The following is an 18754-nucleotide window of genomic DNA, read 5'->3' as shown; positions in this document are numbered from 1 at the left end:
ATCTCCTAGATCAACACTGAAATCAAACTCTTGGCCAAGATCCTGGCCATCCGGCTGCAAACTGCTCTTCCCTATTTAATCCACTGTGACCAATGTGGATTAATGTTGGGGTGAAGAACACAACACTGCATTAAAAGGGTCCAGGTGGCGCTATCTTGAATAAATAGTCCCCATCTTCATGCAACCTTCGATACCATGGATACCATGGAATAGGTCCTTCCTTCAGACTGTTCTAGACTGTGTTGGACTAAGGACGTACATACGTCGCCTCATTGGAGCTTTTTATCATTAGCCTTCTGCACAGAATTAGGTCAACAGATCGCTCTTCGCTCAGTTCCCTATACGCAGAGGCACATGTCCTGGCTGCCCTCTATCCCCTTTACTATTTGCTCTCGCGATCGAGCCCCCCACGCGGCTCCTTCGCTGTGATGTCATATTTCCCGGATGGTCCTGGGATGGAGGCCCAGAGGAGAGGATCGCTCTTTATGGGGACAGCTTCCTACTTTTCCTGGCTGACCCACTGACCTCGGTGTCTTGACCTCCTTGCCCTGTATGACAAAGCCTACGGTTTCCACGTGAACAGATCCAAACCTATACTTGTCCTGGTACAGGGCGATGAGAGTATCCTTTCCTGGCAATTTGGCTTAGTAGGTATCTGGTGGTTCATAACTCCCTTCTACCAGAACATATGAAACACCTTAACTCCTCTGGTGTCTAAAATAAAGCGCACTATCCAGAGATGGGCGCAGCTTCTACTTAATGTCATGGTTTGCATAAATCTTTTAAAAATGATGATCCTCCCTCGCTTTCTGTACGTCTTCCAACATTTCCCGCTCCCAATCCCCACTCAGTGGTTCCACGCTCTCAACTCCATCCTCTGAGCGCTTCTTTGGTCTGGTGGCCGTTCATGCATTGCCGCACTCCTCCATGATAGAGGGCTGGGGATGGTGGACCTCCAGTACTACTATCGAGCATCACAATTGATTGTCAATGATCGGTTCAATGGCGGCTGGGATGACCCGACTGGATGAGGTGGGGAGGGGGCAGGGACCGCGGAGGTCTTCAGACCCCCGCGGTCCTATTGCACATTGGAGGCACCCAGGGAAACATGGCCAGGCCCAGAGGGATGAGGTCCCTGGGGCCGAAATCGGCCCGCGGAGGAGGGGTGGGGCACCTGGCCCCCTTCCCTTCATAAAAAAATAAATAAAAGGCCGGGGACAGGGTTCCTAGGGTAAAAATTGCCCCGGGGGAGGGGGCCAGACTGCCTCACGCACCTCCATCTAACCCAGCTAAATTACCTTCACATGACATACCTAACCCTGATACGATTGCACCAAGCTGGCAAAATCCCTCAACACTCTTGTTTCAGGTGCTCCACTCAACATGCTAACTTCTATCACATGGTCTTTGCCTGCCCTATCTTGACACCCTACTGGCATCAGATACAACGTGAACTCTCAAAGGTACTGGGCCAGCCCTCGAGCTGATCCCCAGGGTGGCCCTGCTGGGCATGATGGATGACCTTGGAGACCCCCAGACGGACCCGTATGTTTACAGAGATTGCCTCTTTAATTACTAAGTGAGACATTGCCCAAAGGTGGAACTCCGCAGGCCCCCCACCCTAGCGGAATGAAAGGCAGATTTAGACCAGTATGCCCAACTAGAGAAACGTATTTATGGTGCACGGGATTGGCCACAGAAGCATAAGATTTGGGGAAAATTGGGAGTTTACGACAGATTGGGTTTGTGATTCTTAATTCTGACATTTGTACTTTGGTGCTGCTATGCAAATGTAGATGTGCTTTTACTGGTGTGTTTAAAAAAGTAAATACCATTTGTTATAAAAAAATAAAAAAAAGCGGATGGGTGAATTTCTCGAATGCTGTTCATTTCATTTACGCTTATATGCGATTTAAGAGACATAGCGTCACTATTTTGATGTTCCATGACTCAGTTTCTACTTTTTGTACTGTCATCACAGCCTGAAGATTTAAGGATTTATCTAAAAAGGCAGAAAACTTTGGTCGACCTGTCAATGCAGAGCTTGAAGGAAGTTTTCCTTTGCAACAATTAAACAGAGAAACGTTGTTGTTGGTAAGCAGTGTTTCAGTTATCCATTTTCATAAAGGAAGTATTTTAAAGCCAGAACAGCAATGTCATCCTTTTCTCAGCCGATATTAAATCACTAAGAATAACTTTTGTAAGGGGAGACAAATGGAGCACAGAGTGAATGATGGAACTACTGATCCCTATAAACCCCAAGAGCATAGATGAAGGAGAAAGTTTGCTAAGTAAAGGCACCTTCATTTCTAATCTGTGTAGAACATGACAACTGGTCTCAAAATAGAAGCATGGAGAGAAAACACTGACTTTGGAGCAAAACATGATCATGCATTTTAATTATTTAATGTTTATATATTGTTAGTATTCTTAAAGGGGAAATATTCTGCCAACCTGCATCAAAAGAATCAAATCAAGGAAGATTTGAAGAGAAACAAAGGCTAACGTCCAGTAATAAAATGTATGGATGGGTCAGCACTTGTGCAATTTCTGAATATACAGATGAATTCACATAGACAAAATACACTAGGTAAAGCCACTTATCTATAATCATACTAAGTGGATAGTATAGCAAATACAGAGACATGCTACACTAACCAATACATGGTTAAGGTATAACTGCAGTACGAGAAATAGCGAAGGCCTACATAAATGCGTCATGGTAAGCACACAATTAAACAAATGTCTTTGATATTAAGATAGACAAAAGAGCAGGAATTAAATAGTTTTGGTGTTTGTATATGCTATCTAAATTAATGTGATTAGTAGAGAAATGTAAAACTTTGTGCATACGAATTGAATAGCATGCATAGAAATAATATGGAAATGTGCGGGCGGTATCATCCACACAGAAGGTTACAATCAGAAGCAAGTATGTATATTCACAATATAGGTACATTCACATTATCTTTGTATCAAAATTTGGTTCAATTTCTGAACTCTAGAAACTGGATTCCGTTCCCAGAACGTACAACTGTAATCACAGCATCTAAAATTGTGAAATGAAAAAGTCAGCAATAAACGTGGAATGTAAAAGGTGCATTTGTAAAGTTACAATAAGAATGTGGTTCAGAGACAAATATGTGTCTTGAATGAAAAATGAGTTGTATTGAGATGCGCATAAAATCTCTATAATTCAGACGTATAACAGTCTTTGCATACTGAAAGCTGGTGGAAGTGTGTAGAGGGAAATGTGTCCTCAATTTGATTTGGTTCCTTTGGCAGGACGTGGCTTAGAGACCATGATCAATTCTTGTGAAAGGGGAACTCAGCTGGACATCCAGCTTATTAGAAAGGTGTCTTGTTACTGCCACCAGGTTTTAGTGGACATGGGGGGGGCGGGGGGGAGGTCACCACACCCATGCAAATATCTACTTATGAGGGTAAAAGTGGCCCATCCTTTATAGTAACTTGAATCTGAGAGCTTTAGTTACCCACATATTAAATGTCATGGAGCTTTTTCAGCAGGAGTTTCTCAGAGGCTAGGTGGTAGGAATATATTTACTCCTCTCTAGGGAAAAGGGCATTCAAGTCATAGTCTAACTAAACCCTGTTTTTGTTTGGGTCCTGCCAAGCCAAATACAAGCAGTATCACTTATTGTGAAGTTTAATTTCTCGCTGAGGCTACACAAACCTGATGTGTTTTAGTGAGGAGTTTGTCACTGGAGATTTACAAAGCTTTGGTCTAAGGGTACGTGAAAGAAAAACTTGATGACAAGGCACAAAATGAGGATGCTAACCTCATTCCAAAATTACAAATCTGAGCTCCAACTTGGAGAGGCTGGAGTATATCAGGTATAGATAGAAATAAAATATGCACAGTTAAGTAAGATTCTTTGCAATACAGCCTACATTATGCGATTCACAATACTGGAGTAACTAATGATCGAAAATAGTAAGTGCCACACAAAGGCATGCACATCATTTAACTTGGCAGATATAATTAGTACTCTGAATGTATAGCTTCTTTTATTAATGCCACTTGGTGATAGGTGAACATGGCCATCTTTGCTGGCCTTGGAGAAGGATGGTAATTGCTATCAAAAATAGCTTAGAGTTCTTTACATTTACATTCCAGGCCTGTTTGCCTTCAGTTATCAGGGAAAATTCTTGTTCCGGTCCAGGGAAGGCCTGGTTTGACAATTCTGGACTTGACAGGCTAAACTGTTCCCATGAGGAACAGGGTCAAGACTGATTTGCATATGGCTGGGTCTGAACTGAGGTGGTAGAGTGAGCTAAAGAACGATGATGGAGTCAGCCAAGATCTTTGACTGGGGGTGAGTGTCTGAAAAGTTTCAGCGCTTCGTCCATCATCTTGAGTTTGCTTCCATCTTGGGAACAGACAATTGTGTTGTAGTGTGCCACGAAGATATTCAAATCATGTCCGATTTGCTGCTGTTTAACTCTGCTGCATGTATTCAATGCAAAACAAATACTCGCCTGTCTTTTAGCTTCTCGTAACTTTCTTTTCAGTGCAGTTAAAATTCTTTGCACTTCCCAGAGCCTTTCTTCTTTCGATAAGTCCTTTATGCCCGCCTGAAGGTCACGATGTAAACAGTTCAAAAGAAATTCCTGCACCAACAAAAAAGACAAACTTCATGAACTCTTGAGGCGCTTACCTATTTCATGCAAAAAAATAACAGAAATTGTGATCATACTCAGATTGAGGACAAACACTACTAATTTAAACTAAAATTGAAAACAAAAATGAACACAGGGTACCTTTAAGTCCACTCACCTGGCACAGCTTCACAAAAAAAATGAAAATAAGGAGACGAACCTGTCGCCTAATTTCCTCCTTGATGTTTTCTTGTGTTTCAGGCAGTGCTGGCATGGTTGCCATATTAGACCAACGGAGGGGTTTTATCACTTGCTTAAGCTTTATGCCTCCAAATAGGTCTTGCACGTGTGTAAAAAACACATACAAGACACGGTTACTAATCTAGGAAGAAAAACAAAACCAGAATGTAAAATTTCAGAATTATATAGTCGCAATTAAAAGATGCAGACTAAGACAACGAATGACACACTCAATCAATAATGGGAAACACAAGCGTTACAATTAAACTGAATTTCATTGGAAAAAATCGCTTTCCCTTCTCTCCCAAGCCTTTCCAGGAACTAAATATAGTGAATGAACGCTGTTTACATTTATTTAATGCTAAAAAGTCAGTGGCAGTTTCACCTTTCCCGAAGGTAACTTCGGAGTGTAGTTCATTGTTTATGTGGGAGTTTCCCTTTACATGTTTAGTTTAAACCACTAGGTGGGAGACTTCCATTTTACCTCCTTATTTTTTTTATGCATTCTTACTTATTTCCCAATTCTAATATTGCTTTATTTTCTCCAGAATCATTTTCGTCATCTCCAACTTCGCTATAATGCATAACTTGACGCCTTTTGCTATTATGCATAACTTGATACTCTGCTTATCCAACTCTTACAGCACAGCCAATAAAATGATAAATATTCTCAAAATGTTTAAAGCGTTTACGTATTTACATCTTTATGCTAAATGACTGAGCCAGATTTATATTGTACCATTTATTGTCATATCATTAAGCTCGGTAACCAAGCTTCCCTTCCCATTCACTGACCATCAGTTACACCTTCCAATTGTTTGTACAGGGAAAATGGGTTTGAATTAACAAGACAGGAAGAATTGGCGCTCAAGGCTGTATGATCACTAATGGTGTCACAATCACGCGGTGCAGTCAGGTCAGGGGAAAACAAACCCATACGGCAAACAATCCCTGCACTGGTATAGGAAGACCTATGCCAAATGGAAGAAAAAACAGATCCTGTGCACACGCTTAAACAGTAAATTGTCCTGAAGTCAGGACTCAAAAAGATAGCAACAAATTTCCTTGATGATGGAATAAGGGTCACACACCAAAAGTTCGTATGTGAAGAGTGTTTATGAGCCGATTTTGAGTCAGTACATATGATAATAGCCAGCCGGTACGTGTTTCGTCACACCGTGAAGGAGATGTGACTCAAATGCGTGGTGGCGGTTTGGATCGTACTGCCAGCCACGTGTGAGCAAAAATGTGAAGAGTCTATAAGTACCCTGCTCGTTAAGTGATGAGATCAAGAAATCTGGACGGATGCGTCCCAGATTCAAACAGGGACCTGCGAGAACAGAGGAATCGGCGCACTCGCGTGTGCGGACGTCAAGCGATGTGACTCCAGGTAGCGGCAATTTTTTTTTCTTCATAACAGCCCGTTCAAAACCTCCTCAGGTGTACTAAGCTCCGTGTACGTACAATTACGATTAAAAGCACTCACTTCACAGCCCAGTTGTTAACTCTTTGCCCTACCATTCCAAAAACAAATATTTGCCATCACAATGCTTGGATTGATTCGAGCAATTAAAACCAGAACCGGCCCCCAAGCATCCTTTACATGTACAGATTAACTCATTGCACACATTTGCATGGAAGGAATGTTTAGCTGTCTGCCCTGCTTCTTCCTTTCACAGCACAGCGGATGCAATTAATTTAACTTCAGCTGAAACACTTTAAGGAATGGAATTAACCGTCCCGGGACTATTGTCGGTTGTCTTTTTCCAAAACCAAACGTTTTGGATTCCAGGTAGAAGTGAGGCCTGGGAATGCGCGCACCCCTTCTCAGGATGACTCCCCCTCCCCCCCCCCCTCCCTCCCTTCCTCCCTCCCTCCCCCCCCCCCCGCCCCAGGGGGGGGGGGGGGCGGGGTCGCGAACATTCCTCTCAAAACTGAATTTATAGGGGAGGCATAGCTATCCAAGCCTTAGTTAGTGAACATCTTAAGAAGATACATGCCAAAACAGGCTTTTAAAAGGAGACACACACTCTAGCGACAGGGACAGAAGTGAAGTAACTTGCTAGGTCAGACCTTGTGCTTACATAGTAATTGCTTCACTCCAGCAGATTCTTCTGCTACCATGCCAATGCATATGTTATTTTGCTCAGATACTTAGACAATGGCAGTCTGGCTCAGTAATTCTGCTCCAAAAATGACATTACACATTTTATTGCAAATTCTACCCATATTAGAGGGCATTGCTATTTTCTAGGCCTACACCCAAGAAGGCTGCAAACAGGTTTCTTGGTTTAGCGCTGTTGCTGGCCAGGAGATGCCTCACCATGGCTTGGAAGTTGGTGGTGGGGCCACAGATGGACACCTGGGTTAAGGACGCCAAATTATGGGCTCATGCTCAGGAACATCCATTTAAGAGGGAGGAAGCATGCACAGTGCCCCGTGGGCCCAAAGCCCCATTGTGGTCTGAGGTGGTGGATGAATGGGAGTCCCCCACAATAGCAGGCGACCCACATGTTTGTGATTGGGAAGAACAGGGAGTGACCACTTGTGCGAAGATGAGAGGGCTGGAGACCTCCATGGGACTGGCCCCTGGTAATGTACCGCCAAGTACAGCCCAGGCTTTGATATCCCGCATAGTGGTGTCATGCTTAGGGCCTTCTCCTAGTCCCCAACCCAGGCTCCCGTCCTTGCATCAGACCCCACCCTATTCTCTTACAGAAGATGAGACAATACCCCCATCCCCTCCTGAGATGCTAGTTTACAAATGAACAAGGTTTGTTAATTGCTTCACTTTCTTTTTTCATTTCTGGCCCTCCCTTTAGCTTTGCATGGGTACTATTGTCATGTCCACGACCCCCGCATGGAAGAACTGGCCTACGCTAAAACACCTAGAAAATCTTCCAATCTTTTACCTCCATCACTGCCCACCCTCCACACTACCCCGAGATGTCTTCTGCCTAAGGACATACCCTCAGGCTACACCCCACACCACTTGGAAGGTATAGCATTTTATTACGTAGAACTAGGTCGATACGAGTGAGTTAAGGCTACAAAGAGAATTATATATTCAGATTAGACAGTAGACGAACTGCCTGGAATGGTGTTTTCTTTTACATGTGTTATGTCTATTTCCTTGACACTGTTTTGCCATGTTTCATTTTTTGATTACACTAAAATGCTAATAAAACACAAGGTTTAAAAAAATGGAGAGTATTGCTGATAACTTTGCTTCCTTGATCATTTAACAGAACACATCTCATTGTGTTACATCCTAATTTGAAAACCTTTTTCAGCTAAATTGACACTGGCACAAGACACGAGCAGATTTGCTACTGTTCCACCACGAGGAAGCCTGAATGAGGACTTTCACAGCACTGCTTTGCAACTGGAAAGAGCAGGAGAACAAGTAACTACCAAAACCGGAGCACTATTAACAACCATACATGCCACCTTCTGCAAGAATCCCTCAAGCGACACAATTAATGCCTGCCCAACAGCTTAGTGAATCTCACCAGTGCCAGCGTTGCACCCTTTGCTTTACTTTCATTACCTAAAACATGGCAATTCAAAATTCAAATCGAGTGTTCCTTCATCAAAGGTAATCCCCAGATACAATATATTCACTAGATTAAAAAGCTGGTCATTGACATACAACCTCTGATTGCATGCTTTCTACCTAGAGGAATAATAATGGTGTTTATTCATTTGTTATTCTTTTTGAAATTTCCGTTTTATTTGCAGTTAGAAATTCAGAATGTGATCCAACGTAAATTGTTCCAACAAATATTAACACGCATTAGCGCCATTATGTAGGCAGCCCACAAATGTTTTGCCCTCTGAACCGCTCGACAGCCTGGGGCTTTCTCAAGGCTGCAAATGGTATGGATGAGATTAGTCATTTTATTCGAGGAGCATGTGCCCCCACCACCGAGTGTGCTAAAGAAGTGAGAAAAAGGTAACCTATTTAGACCGAATAAAGTGGAATTTACATTAAAGAAATAGGTGCTTAAGCTGCATCTCAGTCGCAGAAACCATAGTCTCCATTCATGCTCATGTAGGTCTCCTAGTTAGGGAGGTTCAATTGTAATGTAGTATGCATGATTAAGGTAAGTAGTGCCCTTGCGTGTTTTACTAGTGCTTGGTCCTGGCATGTGGCTAAAAGTGAAGTGAGCTGGGTGACTAAAAGGGGTGTGCGAGATGAGAAAATAAACAGACTTCAAATATGAAACCCGAGACGTGTGGTCCTTGTGTGTGTTTGCCTTGTTTATGACCTGACCATCCTCACTGATTTATATTTTCCTTGTAGTTTTTCGGTACCTTAATCATGGTATGGTGTGCCCTCACTTGGTAAACAATGAATACAAAATGGAAGAAACTCCTATACTTCACAACTTTCCAAAGAGTACCAAAATAAATCAATTAATAAAATTATATATTATGAAAATATACAAGAAGTCACGTGTAATATAATACCATACCGCTATCTTTGGGTTCAGGTTATATACCAGGTATTTAGAGGGAGGCTTTAATACAGGATATGCAGGCTCCCCTGTAATTAAAATATATCTTAATTACAGGGGAGCCTGAGATCTATATATATATGTATATATACATCCAAAATCCAGGGTCAGGAATATCGACTCAAGCACGACTCACACTCCACAGATCAGATCTCCAAAGGTTTTTATTCTGCAAGGCATTTCACCCACACTGGGGCTTAGTAAAGGCTGTGACGAAGCTCCCATGTGGTGTGGGTAAAATGCGTTGCCAAATAAACACTATGGGAGATCTGATACGTGGAGAGCAAAATCACACTTTGAGTCAATATTCCTGACTCTGGCTTTTGGACATACAATAATGGGTGCTGCACTTGCTACCTCACACCAGCCCCGCCCTGCCCAGGTAAAAGTGGCCTGGATGCTTGCAGGATTACCATTTTATAAGACAAAAGACTTTGTCCCTTTCTATCTATGCGTGGATGGCACCGTGCCAATCATATGCTTAAAGACTTTGATAGAAGGGCAGACATTTAAGGTGAGCAAATTTAGAGTGTCACTGGTGATGAGATTGCTCTATACAGGAGCTGCTTTATGTAGGAAGGTGGATATCTGACTATGGTTACCCCCAACTTTTTGCCTAGTGTTTTGCTGGTTTTTGACTTAGTTGGCCTGGGATCCTGCTATTCAGGACCCCAAGCTTCCTGCTCTCTCTGTTAAAATGGACTCCATGTACCCTAGGTACATATCCAATTGGTACTGGGCCACCTTATCAGTCCCTGTACAGTGTACCATAGGTACCCAGGGCATAGGTGTACCCAGGGCCTACCAGGGGCTGAAGCATGTATTATGCCACCCCTGGCTGGCCATCTAAAATAGACACAACTGGCTGCACGACAGCTGGGGCAGGGAGGTGTAATCACCCTTTGCTTTAGATATAGTTACCTATATCTAAACCTAAAATGGACACATATATTCCTATCAGTCACTCCTATGGAAGGCCTTATCAATCCTGAAGGCAGAGTGCTTGGAATTATGTGAGATGGTGCTCTGGCATGAGCTGAGCCCGTTTGCAGCTTGCGGAACCATGTCCTAATAGCTGTTCCATGATAACGCTATACCATATACTCAAGTGCATTATAATCCTCGCGGTTAAATGCTAACTCTGGTATAACATTATCAAAACATGTCGAGTAAGGTGTCATACGAATTGGAATACTACCCCCTCGCCAATTCTGGCGACGGGGGTAGCATTCCACCCTTCTAGAGGGACACGACATGTATGTAACTGAGAACCCCGGTTAAAGTGAACTCGAGCCTTGGCATCACAAAATGGATGCTGCCACCACAGACACAAGTCTGACCTCCTGCTGCTGGGAGTCCTTCCAGCGAGGGAGGCTTGGACAAAGGGTTTCCTGCCTTGGGAGGTGCTAGCACCACCCCAGACAGGATTTTGTGTATTGGGTAGGATAGGCCTGAAAGGAATGAGACATGCCCGGGGCACACAAGGTGTCCTGTGCATACACCGGTTCAAACCAGTTGCTGGGGCATCCCTGCCCCAGCTCTGGCGGGAAACCGGACAAAGGATAGGAAGTGTAGCCACCCCCCTTCCTGGTCCCACCCAGGAGAGGGACCTAGTCAGTAGTGCAGCACCCTTTAGCAAGATAAAGGTAGGAGCTGGTCCCATTCCAAATTAGATTAATCCTGAACTACTCTACAAGAAGAAACTCTGGACTTCGACGTTCTGCTCCACAGAAGACTGAAGAAATCTCCCTTGTGGGCAAGGAGTGTCCACCCTGCACAAGCAGGCACCATCAAGCGTCCAGCGGCTTTACTTTGTCGTCTTCCCTCGAGGATCCAGACTTCAGAGCCCGACGAGACCCGGATTCCCAGACCTCTCCGACCTCAACTCACATCTACAGCAAAGCTGAGACCCGTGGGTGCGACGAGACACGTGGGACCGGCCATCTTGAAAGAAACTGCACTTCGCTTCCAGCACGACTCCCGAGGTAAACTCGACCAAGTGCTTTGGGGACTGAGAAGCCCCATCCCTGAGCAGCCCCTGCACCGAAGATCAGCCCTCCAGCATCCACGAGATCTGCATGGGGCCCTTCTGCTTGTTTGCTGCTCGACGCGTTGTCTGGTCACTTGCCGGCTGGCTAGTGGCCTCCTAGACGACGAACTTTGAAATCTTTGCTGCTGGGCTGGTTGCTCCAGGCTGGCCCTTGCTCCCTTCCAAAAGAGGGGCACCTCGAACTCTCCTAGTCCGCACCAGACGCTTTCTCCACTCACCGCGTGGGTTGCCTTTGCCAAGGCCTATTGACGCCGATTCCAGATCCAACACCGCCGACAGCGAGAGCCTGCGTGGGACAGCTCGTGCCTCCATCCTGGTCGTCGAAGACACCTCCTGGTCCACGTGGCTGCAGAGTCAAGCATCCACTCTTCACCTGATCGCGACGACGACATCTGGTTCCTTCCTGGTTCCACACCGGTCACTGGCTAGTGACTTTGAACATTGTCCCCTCTGCTTTCAGGTCCTCTTCTTCACCGATCTCCCTTGGATCGCACCGGACATCTTCCTCCTGGTCGCCTGCAGCATCTTTTCTTTCAGGCTCCATTGACTTCAACGCGAGAACCCGACACACTTTGGCACCTATGCACCCGTGGCCCGTGGGTGAGGTAACGAGAGCATTTCGGTGCTCAAGGGTAGTTTAACTGTCATGGTGTCCAGTTCCACAGTCGTTTTAGTCCTACCTAGTCAGGATTGTCCGTACTCGCCTTTAACTTGAACTGTACGGTCCATAGACGTTGTTACGCATCTCGCGTGTGAGTTCACACTCTGCACACGCGTTCCGTGGGCCTCCTATTACTTACCTAGAGTTAGTGTAGCGTGGTCCCATCGATCCTACAGCCTCTGGACAGCTCCATTCCTTCTATCGACTTTCACATTCCACTTACTTAGTATATGGTTTGTCGTGCCCCTAGGGCACCATTGTAATTTTGTGCAACTTATCGTATTTTTCCTAAGAGATTGTCATGTGCTTAGCCCTCTGACCTCATAAAGAGTTCAGAGGTGTTTGTTATTAATAAATATACTGTTTATTTTCATAACAACCTGTGTGGTGTCCTTTCATCTGGTATTCAAGGGATTATATTGTGGTAAAACAGCTGGCTTCACATGCCAAAAGAGTTTAGCCTAAGACTGCTTTGTCCATGCTACCATTGGGATAGCTGGTCTATAAGGTTGACTTACAACCAATCACCATAAGGGTTGTTTGGACTGATACAAGGTGATCACTAGAACTAGTGAGCATCATATATCAGGCCAACTTCTCACACTTTCCACACAAACTTGAGAACTACCCAGAGTTCTCTGCTTTATTACATAATTTATGCATCACTCTATGCCTGAAAGGGTATTGTTTTGACTTGTACTCGGTGCTCCCTTGTGTCTGGACAAAGCTATAACTCTCTGAAGAGCTCTAATGAGAGCTAAACACATGTCCGGGGTTGCTTTTATTCACTTCAGGTTGGCTTGGATGGTATTTTATGAATCCAAAGCTGTAATACTGTGCCGGGAGTGGTGAAAGGCTGTGGTCATTTTACAGCCTGGCATGGATAGCACTGTGCTAATCCTATGCTTAAAGACTTTGCTGTAGAAATGGCTCAGCAGCCTTAACAATATAATAAATAGAAAAGACTACAAATCAGAGGAGTCTTTGTAATGATGAGAAAAAAGAAAAATGCTACTTACCAGTATGCATCTGTTCTTGGCATGTAGAGCTAGAGAGTTACACACTGTTGCATAGATCGCCATCTAGTGTTGGGCCCGGATGTTTGCACTTGTTTTTGTCCTGAAATGTTCTTTGGCAGTCACAAGAAAGGTGACTCCTCCTTTGGATCACATTGGGCATGGGTATCGGCTTCGTCCTCAGATTGTTTTTCGTCATTAGGGAAATGATGGAGCTTTGCAAAAAAATAGGAAGGATGTCCATGTAAGCTGTATCTAATTAAGATAATACGGGAACAGGGGGCGTGGCTACATTACGAGGTAGAATGGATGCCTCTTGAGGGAGCTCTGTCAGCCGACCGTATCATTCGGCAAACACCACCGTTTCGGCACACCTGGGGTGTCGAAAATTGCATGTGGGGGTTGTGACTCCCGTCTGAAGCGTTTGTTGCGCTTTTTGAGACTTACTGACTGACGTAACCCCCCTGGAGCCGTGCCCGACTTGCCGATCAGCCGCTGGCAAGATGGCGGCTGCCCGCGGCTGAGAGTGGAAAGACGGCTGCTGTAAGCTGAGGGTAGCGGCACGTGCGTTGGAGTGCCGGTACCTGATTACATCGAACTGCTGCCCCACCGGGCTGTTTGTGGCCATCAACGTTGGGCCCCTGCGGCGGCGCTGTGTCTGGCGTGGCTGGAGGGGCTGCGGCTGAGAGGAGGACACTGGGGGCCTGATTTCTTGCCGCTTGCGCACTGGAGGAACTTTGACGATCAGCCGCTGGTGGGGTGGGGGCCGCCCACAGCTAGAAGTGGAAAGACGGCTGCTGGGAAGCGGTGGGCGTGCGGTGCTTGGTGCTGGAGCGCCGGTACCTGCTGACATCGTACTGCTGACCCCTCTGGGCTGCTTGCGGCCTTCAGCGCTGGGCCTACGCGGTAGTGCTGTGAATATCGTGGCTGGAGGGGCTGTGGCTGTGGAGAGAGCGCCAGGAGCCCGCACTGGCCGCTTGAACATTGGAAGTGCTTTGCTGTGGACTAATCATCGACCTGGCCTGAGACGGAGCCCAGGATGCCGGAGGCATCGTCGGCGGTGTGGTGAGTGGAGTGGGCGCTCTCCGTGGTGCTGGGGGCGGGTTGAGCTGAGTGGCCTCAATTGGGCGCCTGTGGTATTTCTTAGCGCGGGTGTCCTCCGGGGTGGGCCAGAGCAGGCTGACGGGCCTGGGCGCTGTGTGTGTGGGGAGGGGCCGCTGCGGTTTCACCAGTGGGGAGATTGCCTCAGCCTGGTGCCCCGGGGAGAGTGGTGGTGCGAGCTTGCGGCCCTGACTCACGACCTGGCCTGCTATTGCGGGCAGGGTGTGTGGTGTTCGACTGAGGATCTGGCAGGAAGCTCATATTTTGTGGGACTTGAACACCTATTTAAAACCAGAGTTAGATAAGTCCAATCCAATGTCGCTCCGAACTCCCACAGTAGCCCACTGTGTTAAGAGTTCCATGGTGGAATTTGGTCTGAGTGATGTGTGGAGGGTGAGAAACCCCCTGATGAAAGAGGGAACACATACGACGCCGTCATACAACAGTTGGTCGCGGCTGGACCACTGGCTGCTGGGTGGGGATGTGATAGAATGGGAACTGGACGTTGTGAACTTGCCTCGTACACTTTCAGATCATAATCCGATACAGTTAGAAATAAAGATCGCGACGGCCGTACGTCGCCCAATTACTCGATCCGATGTATGAAGCAACAGTGCGGGAAGCTATTGAACAATACTTTACACTCAATAAAGGGTCGGTAGATGAGGCTTCCATGTTGTGGAAAGCTTTTAAGGCTACAATCAGGGGTGTGTGCAACGGTACCGCTGCAGGCATCGTGAAAGATATTAGAGCGCAACTTCAAAAGGCTGAAACCAAACTTCAGGAATTGGAGCGTGACTACACAGTAGCTCCGTCAGCTGAAACCCTGGCCCGCATACACAAGCTGGTCTTAGAATATGATACTTTGACTGAGTCTGAAATACGATACCTTTCACGTAGACACACAGCACGTCGATACGGAGGGAGGGAGACCTGGGCGTACGCTAGTAGGTAAGATTAGGGATCGCATGGAGCAACATCACATAGATAGGATCACTGACCCACGTGGGGGGAGCATTATCATCCACTCGCCATTACTGAGGAATTTCGCGCCTTATACGCTTATCTATATACGTCCAGAGGGGAGTCGACAACGGCCGAGTTTGAAGGGTACCTGGAAGACGCGGCGTGCGCTTGGCTATCAGATGTACATACAGAATATTTAAGTCTACCTATCAATGTAGAGGACATTAAGGCGGCTATACTATCTCTTTCCAATGCGAAGGCGCCGGGGCCTGATGGCCTCACGGATGAATTTGATAAAATATATGCTGATTTGGTTGCTCCATATCTACTGGAGGTATATGCTGAGGCACATGAGTCCGGGAAATTACCGCCATTGTTGAGGCAGGCACTGATAGTAACTTTGCTCAAGAAAGACAAGCCCCCTAGCAAAAAATTTAGCAATTAAATTGCAACCCCTGATGCCAGGCCTGGTACTGCCTGACCAGTAGGGTTTTATACCCGACAGATCCACATCCCATAACCTTCGGACTATCATCTCCATGTTTCATATATTTGAGCCAAGCATGTCTGCCGCCGGCAGTCCTGCTGGACGCAGCTAAGGCGTTCGATTCGGTCAAGTGGAAGGAATATGCTACTTACCAGTATGCATCTGTTCTTGGCATGTAGAGCTGCAGAGTTGTACACCTTAGCATTAGACCGCCACCTGGTGTTGGGCTCGGATGATTGCAGGTTGTTGTCGTCTTGGAAGAAGTCTTTGTAGTCACAAGATAGGTGACTCCTCCCTTGGACAACAGTGCGCATGGTCATCGACTCATCCTTAGATTGTTTTTTTCCGCCACTGGGTTCGGATGAAAGTTTCTCCGCTCCGGCCAGAAAAAGATTTTTCAGCAACTTCGAAGCGCAGACCTTCCGCACGATGCGGACGGGAGAACGCTGATCTTCTGCATCTGGCTTGGGGATGTAGGAGGGTGACAGTTCTGGGAATCTGTTGTGAGAGACATAAAGACCATGGCAGCTGTAGAGCTGCAGTGCACTCTGCTTGTTTGTCTCCTATGCTGTGTGCCCCACATTAGGGGAGTGAGTGGTAGATTTGTAGAATTAGCCTTACTCATGGCTACGCGGAGAGTGGCGGTTACGTGGGGTGGGAGATGTACCCCGAAAGTGGAACACTGGATAAAGGACTGGTCTATTGCAAAGATAACATGGAAGCGTACGCAGAAGAATTACCAACAATTTCGGGACCAAAAGATATTTAGGAGCCCCGGCAACTCTTTCTTCGGAACAGGGCAGCTGAAACTGATCAGAGAGATGCGACCTAGATGTTGCAAGGGGGAGTAATGTGAGGCCCAGATGTGTGATGAGAGTGAATGGATGGGAGATGCTTTATCATTCCAACACGACTTAGTCAAAGATGTTAAGGAAGGATGTGAGTTTTTTTTTTTGTCTTGATTTTATAATGTAGAGTGTTTAGGTTTCTTTTTGTTGGATATGCGGGGAAATCTGTGATTATTATTATTCATGCTTAGTATCAACATGTCATGGGATTATTTTTATGTTTTGTCGTGCATTTATTGTGATGTCACCTTTTTGAAAAATAAAAAAAAGATAATACAGGAACAGCGAAAGGTAGCGGGGAGGCAGGTGGGCGTGTGTAACTATGCAGCTTTACATGCCAAGAACAGATGCATACTGTTAAGTAGCATTTTCCGTTCATGGCATATGAGCTGCAGATTACACACTGTTGCATAGATTATATAGCAGAACCCTCCGTTAGCGGCGACCACCAGTATCTGTTGCAGTAGTTTAAATAGTGTTTTGTGTACAGCCTGGCCCACAGTAGCTTGTTGTTTAGTTTGCACATCTACACAATAGTGTTTTGTGAATGTGTGCGGTGTAGACCATGTAGCTGCTTTGCAGATGTCATCTAAGGGAATGTTCCCTAAAAATGGCATTGAAGCCCCTATCTTTCTTGTAGAGTGGGCTTTAGGAGGAACATATAACGTACGTTGAGCTTTGTGGTAGCAAATTTGTATACATTTGACAATCCACCTAGCTATCCCAGATTTTGATATAAGGTTGCCTTTGTGTGGTGGCGAGAAAGACAGGAAAAGTTGTTTGGTCTTATGAAAGGGTTGTGTTCTCTCAATGTAGTATAGCAATGCCCTTTTGACATCAAAGGTATGAAGAGCTCTTTCTGCGACTGATTGTGGCTGCGAGAAAAATACGGGCAGTTCCACAGATTGATTGAGGTGGAAGGAAGAAACTACTTTAGGAAGGAATTTAGGATTCGTTTGGAGAACAACCTTATTATGATGCATCTGCAGGAAAGGTTCCTGAATGGTTAGTGCTTGTAGTTCACTAACTCTTCGTAGAGAAGTAATAGCTAGTAGGAAAGCAACTTTCCATGTTAAGAATTGTAGCTCACATTTATGTAAAGGTTCAAAGGGAGGTCCCATTAGCAGTGTGAGAACAATGTTTAAATTACACACAAGTGTATGTGGTGCTCTGGGGGGAATTATTCTTTTAAGGCCTTCCATAAAGGCTTTTATAGCAGGTACTCTGAAAAGTGATAGATGTGGTCTATTTTGTAGATATGCTGCCATGTCAGCAAGATGCAGTCTAATAGACATGTAGGCTAAGTTACATCTTATGAGGTGTAGTAAGTAGCCTATGATGTGTGGAAGAGACATCTAGGGGATTAATATTGTTGTTGTGACAATATATTACAAAGCGTTTCCACTTGGCTGCATAGCACGCTCTAGTGGTTGGACGTCTAGCTTCTTTAATGACGTTCATGCAGTCAGGAGGAAGGTTAAGGTAACCGAATTCTAGGACCTCAGGAGCCAGATCGCAAGGTTGAGCTGAGCTGGATCCAGGTGTCTGATCTTTCCATGGTTCTGGGTTAAGAGGCTTGGAGATAGGTATAGCTTTTGGTGCGGTACTACGGAAAGTTCCAACAATGTGGTGTACCACGGTTGTCTGGCCCAAGTTGGAGCAACTAGAATGAGGGTTAAGGAATGTTGCTGTAGTTTGCGCACTACTAGTGGAATGAGTGGGAGAGGCGGAAAAGCGTCCGCAAATCTGCCTGACCAGTTCATCCATATCGCATTGCCTTTGGATAGTGGGTGTGGATATCTGGCGGCAAAACTTGGGCATTTGACGTTTTCGTGGGTGGCAAAGAGGTCTATCTGAGGTTGTCCTCACATCTGAAAGAACGGTTAAAGAACTTGTGGATGAAGTTCCCACTCGTGGATCTGTTGTGTCTGCCAGCTTTACAGATCTGCCATGGTGTTTTGTACCCCTGGAACATGTTGGGCTAAGAGGAAAATGTTCTGAGGTATCGTCCACCGCCATATGCTCTGTGCTAGCTGAGAGAGTTGCAAAGAGTGTGCCCCGCCTTGTTTCTGTATGTAGTACATGGCTGTCATGTTGTCCGTGTGGACTAATATAGTCTTGCCTGATATTTGGTTTTGGAATGCTTTTAAGGCTAGGAATATGGCTAGTAACTCCAGGTGGTTGATGTGGAGTAACTTTTGTTGTGGTGTCCACCTGCCCTGAATGGTGTGTTGCAGTAGGTGAG

General features: G+C 45.7%; 1 protein-coding gene across 2 annotated transcripts in view; it reads right to left on the bottom strand.

Annotated features, from left to right (window-relative positions):
* RALBP1 (ralA binding protein 1) overlaps positions 1 to 18754 on the bottom strand; it is a 276554-nt gene that overhangs the window by 70147 nt on the left and 187653 nt on the right. For both annotated transcript variants that reach the window (XM_078688137.1, XM_078688138.1), the window contains exons 5-6: positions 4841 to 5002; positions 4501 to 4632 (exon numbers count right to left, since the gene is read on the bottom strand). In XM_078688137.1, coding sequence (XP_078544263.1) covers positions 4501 to 4632; positions 4841 to 5002 — 294 coding nt within the window. The remainder of the gene's footprint in view (positions 1 to 4500; positions 4633 to 4840; positions 5003 to 18754) is intronic.

This window comes from Lissotriton helveticus, chromosome 4_1 (genome assembly GCF_964261635.1).
Source record: "Lissotriton helveticus chromosome 4_1, aLisHel1.1, whole genome shotgun sequence".
NCBI classification, from domain to species: Eukaryota; Metazoa; Chordata; class Amphibia; order Caudata; family Salamandridae; genus Lissotriton; species Lissotriton helveticus.
Note: the sequence above shows the minus strand (reverse complement) of the source record. Positions and strands in the feature narration are given on the sequence as shown.